Here is a 6,968-nt window from a genome sequence, read left to right as displayed (position 1 = left end):
TCTATTTTCTATGAATTTTTTTTAATCAAATCTAGCTTAACTTATGTCATTATTATTGCTTTCATTGCATCAATATACCATTTTTTTTTTGCTTCTGTGTGCCATGTTAATCTTCGCCTTCGTGTCAATCAGTCTGGTCGAGTAGCCATTTTCGTTGAATTTCTTCAGTAGCCAGTTTTTTTGAATTTGGAAATGAATTATACATTTACATTTTTTCGAACGCTTTTTTAAGTTGTTGTTCCACTTCGCATGTTTTTAAATAAATCATTTGTGCTACAACAGTGATGAAAATTGTTCTTGAAACAAACAAGTATTTGGGATTCCGGGAAGTTTTTTTGTTTTACGAATTATAGTTTTTTAACTAGATATCTCTATGTGGAGTACATCCAGAGAAAAAAAATTTTCAGACACTTGAGGTAGGAGATCAAGAAATTTCAGTCAGCTTAGATCAAACGCAGCGATGAAAAATTCACTGAAGAAAATTTTTTAGATAAAGACAGTGATAGGGTCAAAATAAAAACTAAAACGGAAAAAAAAAGAAAGCTTGCTCTGAATGTGCCTGAAAGACTAAGACTTTTTAAAAGAATACATTGCAAATTACAAGAAAAAGGAGCAGAAGTTATCTTTGGTGTAGATTATTTTGACAACGAGTTAGGTAATCCTTAAGATAGGAAGGTGGTATTGTAACATGGGTGATTTTTTGTTGAACATAAATAGTATTTGTTTGCCAAAATTTAAACGTTTTTGACATTTTAATATTAAGACTAGAAGGTTGTAATCAAATTAGCGAAGCATTTTGCAGGCAAGAAAATAATTGATGCTAATTTTGGGATGGCTGATACTTACAAAAAAATGTTAGAAGTTTACAGAATGGAGAAACAAGCGGTCGATGGCTATACATATAACATAGGATTTATAGACAGCTTGTCAAGTTTTGTGAAAGCTGATTTTAAAAAAACCAGAGACGAGGCTTCAGAAAAGTAAGAAAATGCGATGCAGGCTTAGGCATCCCCAAATTTTAGTCACAGGGCCAAAAACTTCAGCATATAGTGGTTTAATGGAATTTCTGAAACATTATGAGAACAATTTATCAGATTAAAAGAATACGTAATTGCGAACATCCGTTGTATTGAAAATCTTTTTTAAAAATACATTTGTTTGTGGTTTAAGCTACTCGAATTGGTTTAGTTTCCGTTTCAATTATTTCCGCGTCGAATATTTTCTGGGTCAATTTCCGGAAGAGTTTTTCGTGTCGCCTATTGTTTTCCTTTCAAAACTATTTCGGCCATGGTCAAGTCGGCTGTTGTTTCATTTTGTGTTGTTTAAAATATTCATGTGGTGTTAAAACTTGGGTTTAACCATGATTCTAGGATTTTCTCAAGGGTGGGAGATTTTCAATTTTTGTCGAAAACTTTGTCAACCTTTTCTTTAGGTCGATCAATCAAGTTTTTGAACATTTTCCAAGTCACAATAAGACCCTATTTTGACTTCTTGTGCCTTATTTGAATTGAAAAAAAAACAACATGCAAAAAAACTTGTCAGCCAAAAGTTGTCATCAAAAAATGGAAGTTCCAAAAAAGTATCAAAGAGGGGTGGGTCGACTTTGAGTAGTCAGGTGGTCGAATTTCAGCGGGCGGGGGGGGGGTGTCTGATAAATGTTGATTGTCATATCAACAGTTTCAATTGAAACTTTCATGAGTTTTCTCGAAGATGCTGATATCCTGAGCTTGAAAAATATGTTGCCTGGGGCAGTTTGAAAATACATTCATGAGGATAATTGCCGCTGATAGTGCTGTTGTGATGCGGTAACCTTTACATTCGTAACATTCTGTTGCAAAGTCAATGTTTTATAGCGCAAGTACAAATTTAAAGCACCGCTGCGTATCTCTCTCGGCTGCGTATCTCTCTCGGCTGCGTATCTCTCTTTTCTTTTACAAGAGATATCTGAAAATATTTTTTTAATGACCGTTTTTTATGTAAAAATGAAAATGTACAAAAATATTGTGTTATACATTCTAGTAGGTATTGCCGCAGCAATTCCACACTTTCCTTCGTGTTGACATTTGATTTGTTTCGTTTGCTCCTACTTTTGAGTTTGGAGTGTCTGTCGGGGGTGGGGAACTGGATTCAATTGTCTTTTTAGCACAATTGTTTGTGCCGATCAGCATGTGCTGTATATGGACTGTGGTCTGTGATTGATGTCCGAAAGAGATCCCTCTCGGTCCCCCACACTGTTGCCGGAGAAGCTGGGCAGTTCCTCATAGGCATCAGTCACTGTGCACTCCCCTTCTGAGTAAGTGTCGTCTCCTAGGGGGGACTTGCTTATTCTGCAGGGATCCAACTCGTGATAGTAGACGGTTTGAACTTGAGAGTAAAGAGAGGCCGCAGGAATGCTGTCGTCTGTGGTACTTCTGTTAAACTCGCCGCGCCTGTTTAGCTTTCTGCTGCTGATGCTGTCAGGATTGGTTCCAGTGGCGGTGGCGTTGGTGTACGTACTAACCATTGACAGTGGTGACGTGTATGACGAGGGGTGGGGAGTGAGAGGAGGGGGTTGGGAGGAGGTGGATGATTTGAATTTCGATAGGCGGGTGGGGGTGTGCCGGCAGTTGTCCTCATTGGATGGGGGGAGGAATAATGCTGATGTCTGCACCAGTGGCATGATGGTGCTTGTGCGGGGCAGCATTGTGACTGCATTGTGGGGTGGGACCCTGATGTGGTCATGATTAGGGTCTCGTCTAGAGTCCTTGTGAGTGTGAGAAGGGGGAGGGGGAGGGGGAGGAAGGAGGCCCATGTGGCCGTGGATGGATGTGGTGCGACGTGGTTGCATGAGGGCGTGGCTGCCCATTTTGGGTCTCAGTTGGACTGTTGTTGCGGCTGCTGTTGTTGTGGCAGTGGATGCAGAGGGCGGTTGCACTGGATAAGAATTCACGCTTGTGGTTTCTAAACACACAATAAATTATGATGGAACCATGCTCCGACTGGTAAAATGAACCAGTTAATATGATTGTGTTGTATCTCCATGCAGACATTTTTGTTGATCAGATACACCACAAAACTGATCGTACCGTGACGCCTGGAACGTTTCGACCCCTGGTCGAAACTTTTGCAGAAAAGGGGTCCGGATGAGCTCAATTTTTAGTACGATTAATCCCCTAGTAATCACGGAAAAAGTAGACCCAATGGCGCCAAATTAAGCGCCAAATTTAAATTTAAAAAATTGGGCTCATTCATTTTCTTCCATTGCAAATCATGGAACAAAAATTGGGCTCATTCGGTCACTTTTATTCAAAAGTAATTCGACCTCAAGTTCCCAAGACCTCTGTACCTCATGTGTTCCAGCAATCCTTAGAATTACTGTTTGTTTTGACAATTTAAATCAAAATTAGGATACTGAGTGAGACCAATCTGCTTAAAACTGGACTCATTCAGCCCCTTTTGCTAAAACTTGGGCTCGTTCAGTCCTTTTTGAAGAATTCGGCGAATTTGTTTACATACTGGAAAAACGAGGACCAAAAATTGGGCCCAATTTCCTAAAAATTGGGATCATTCGGCACCCTCCGATGCAAAACACAGATCAAAATGGGGGTCAATTTTGACCGGGACTGCAATTTTGGCCGGGACTGCATTTGAAACACAATGATAATTTTAGCGTGCAAAACTGTAAAAATTGGAATCGCTGACAGTCCTCAATTTAACTTGGAACAATTTTGAGGTGGACTCAATCACTGCTAAAGAAGCCAAATTAACAATTTTTGAGTCTTTATAACTTTGCAAGAAAAGATCACTTGTAAATTATATATTATTTTGAAGTTGAGATCAGCCTATCAATACGATTCAAATTATATTTTCAAAACAAAACTCCGTCCAAAATGGCCGGTTAAAACGTCTAAAATTGTCTAGAGAGAAACAAGACTGCTCGTATATCAGGGCAAAGCCCTGAATGTTCCGACTCTCCTTTAGTTTGTATCGAATACTTTTTGGGAAAAAAAGTTAGTGAAAACTTATAAAATTTGGACAATATCAAAGTGTGAAAACTTGAGTTGTACCAAACTAATACGACCAATTAGCTAGCCTCAATCCAATTTGGAAAGACTTTGTTGTGCGAGATAACTGGCCACGCATTAGAAATCCGGGCTACGCTCTCAGGATTATGAATATACTCTTAAAAGCGCGCATAATTTTGTCCAGAACGTGGTCAATTGGGCAATTTTCGAACCCCCAGAACTTTACAAAAAATTACCGGAGGTAAAATATCGTTTTAAATTTGAACTCAGGATTTGATATTTTTAATGGGGTATAAAAAATTTTTGTCGAAAATTTTTATTTCGATCAGCGAAAATTGACAATTGACCGCTAATGTGGTGCTTGTCAATTTTGCCTAAAACATCATCCCACACACTGAACATAAATATTCCGTTTTCTTTGAAAGTCGGAACAAAAGACCACGACGATGAAAAATATTCACTACGTCATTTTCTTCAAAAGTCAGAGCAAAGAATGCTTAATTGGAAACTTGACCCAACTTTAACCTATATTGCTCAATTATAAAAGACTGCTCGTATATCAGGACAAAGCCCTGAATATTTTGACCGCCCTTTAACTGGTCTCGAATTTTTCTTGTTAAATGGAATTTTAATAAACTATTGATTTCAGATGGCCAATAACAAATATCAATGTGAATTTTTATTCAACGTAATGAACTGATATGACCTATCAGGGGCGGATCTAGGATTTTCTCGAGGGGGGGGCGGATTTTCAAAAAATTTTCCAAAATTTTGACGACCTTTTTTTTTTTTTTTAGGTCGACCAAATTGATTTTTATTTTTTCGCGCTCTCCTAAAGCCCTACACTGTTTTGCCCTTATTTTGGCAAAATTTTCTGCGCCGCAGGCAAATTTTTGAAAAAACAGTGTCAAAAAAGCCGTTTTTGGGCACTTTTTGAAAAATTTTGAATGCGTTTTTTTGGCGCGCGCTCCCCCTCAAAAATAGCATTTATTGGCGCCGAAGGCGCCTTTAGAAAAAATTTAGGGTCGGTCAGCCAAAAATGGATTTCTGAAAAAGTATCAAAGGGGGGGACCCTTTGGGTCGGCAGGGGGTCAAATCCCTGAGGGAGGGGCGTCCATCCCCCCCGCCCCCCCCCCCCCTAAATCCGCCCCTGTGACCTATTAGCTTGCTTCATGGTCCAAAATTTCGGAGAAAAAATAGAATATTTGTGCTCGGTGTGTTTGTTTTTCATCAAACAAATTTCGGTTTCTATCTAGCTAATTTCATCATTGTTTTTTGAATGATCTAAAAATTAGGGATGTTCTGAGCTCACATTGAATAACATATTCCTTGAATTTTATCGGCCTTTAAAAAATTCCATTGTGGTCTGTGTTTGACAATGAGCTCGTGCAGTAAACTTTTTTGCTATTATCGCGTAGGCAGTGACTTAACCCGGCCAAAATTTATGCCAATTTGACTTATGACTTAAAAGTATTTTTCCCTGTGCTTAAATCTTGAATGCTCCGACTACCCCTGGTCTGGGTTGTTGTCAGTGGATTTTGATGAACTATCATAGATAAAGTTTAACATCATAGATAAAATCTTCAAAGCGGATCGCTGGCGTTTTTAAAACCCCCAAAGATTTACCAAAAATGATCGCAAAGTAAGAACCAAACTAAAATATATCCTTGCACAATTGAACTCAATGAGTCGATATTCACTTGGTTCAAAAAATTTATTTGCTAATAACAACTATTTGGATAGCTGAAGTTGGTCTGAATAAAAAAACACCCCAGGCATTTATATTCTGAAATTATTTTTTTGGAAATTAGGCCAATTAAGGCCGCCAAAATACAAGTTTTGGGTATCTTTGTGGGATTGGAAGTTTTGTATCACCCTCAAACAACGAATAAGAATTTTGATGCGTTTGGATCTTCAGAGTAAATATGGATAAAAACGAACTAGTAGTTCTAATTACTTGGGATATTGGCGGTGTTGGGAGATGCGGATGATGAGGTGTCTTGGAGCGGCGGAGACATACCACAGGCAACAGGCGAAGTGGCTCTTTCGTACAGATTGCAAGGATCGCTGGAACTGTCGCCGTCTCCACTATCCCTTCCAGCCGCAGCATCATACACGTCATAGTGGGGCACATAGTACGAGCCACTCAGTGTCCCTGGGGGGTCACCACAGCACTGTTGACTGCTGCGAGATGTGGTAATGTGGCGCCCCTGTTGAGACGCATCCTTGTTCTGTCTGACCTCTCTTACCCATGCATTGCCATTTGAGATCTCCTCGTACCTTTCTTCGCTGCTGCCGACATCGGATGAGCAGACTAAGTTGGGCACAGACCGACTACTGCATTCCAGCTGCCCCAACCCAGACTGCCTCTGAGGTTCCCTTGGATTACAGCTGGTCTCATTTTCCCCCGCCTGATAGGGATGATGATGCTGATGATAATGATGATGATGACAAGGATGCAATTGGGAGTGCTCGTTGGGCGCCATACAGTTTTGTGCTGAAAAGAATTTTATTGTAATCATTTTCAAAATACGTTCAAATCAATCATTTTAACTAACGAAGATAACCCATTATTACTGTGCAGGTACATAATATTTTTTGTTTTTGCTAAAGGGCGAATGAGTTGATTAAAAATTGCAAGAAAGAGTAGTTATAATATCTAAACTTAGACAACAGATTTTAAAAAATGTCAATAAACTCAAGGAAATCCCGAATAATAATCGATTAATTCTTTGAGCACCTTTCAACATCATTTTAGAGCTCTTTTATTTTCGAAAATTTTTATCAGTGCCATTTTTTAAAACTAACCCAATTGGAGAAAGCTAGATCAATGATCTTTTTTTTTGCTGGAAAATCTTATATTAAAATCCACTTTAGAAACTTAATGTCATTAACGCTTCTTCGTCAAATTGCATTTTTCTAATTGAAGAGCGTAATTGGCATTTTTTTGTGGCAGAAAAGTTG

The 6,968-nt window shown here is 38.9% G+C and overlaps 1 protein-coding gene across 1 annotated transcript in view; it reads right to left on the bottom strand.

Annotated features, from left to right (window-relative positions):
• Window positions 1-2,015: 2,015 nt before the first annotated feature.
• Window positions 2,016-6,968, bottom strand: part of LOC134841850 (uncharacterized) — a 135,476-nt gene continuing 130,523 nt past the window's right edge. Inside the window, exons 23-24 of the mRNA XM_063857889.1 lie at window positions 5,962-6,501; window positions 2,016-2,940 (exon numbers count right to left, since the gene is read on the bottom strand). Coding sequence (XP_063713959.1) covers window positions 2,162-2,940; window positions 5,962-6,501 — 1,319 coding nt within the window. The 3' untranslated portion in view covers window positions 2,016-2,161. The remainder of the gene's footprint in view (window positions 2,941-5,961; window positions 6,502-6,968) is intronic.

Source organism: Symsagittifera roscoffensis, chromosome 3 (genome assembly GCF_963678635.1).
Source record: "Symsagittifera roscoffensis chromosome 3, txSymRosc1.1, whole genome shotgun sequence".
Lineage (NCBI taxonomy): Eukaryota > Metazoa > Xenacoelomorpha > Acoela > Convolutidae > Symsagittifera > Symsagittifera roscoffensis.
The sequence above is the reverse complement of the archived record's forward strand: the minus strand, read 5'-3'. Positions and strand labels throughout refer to the sequence as shown.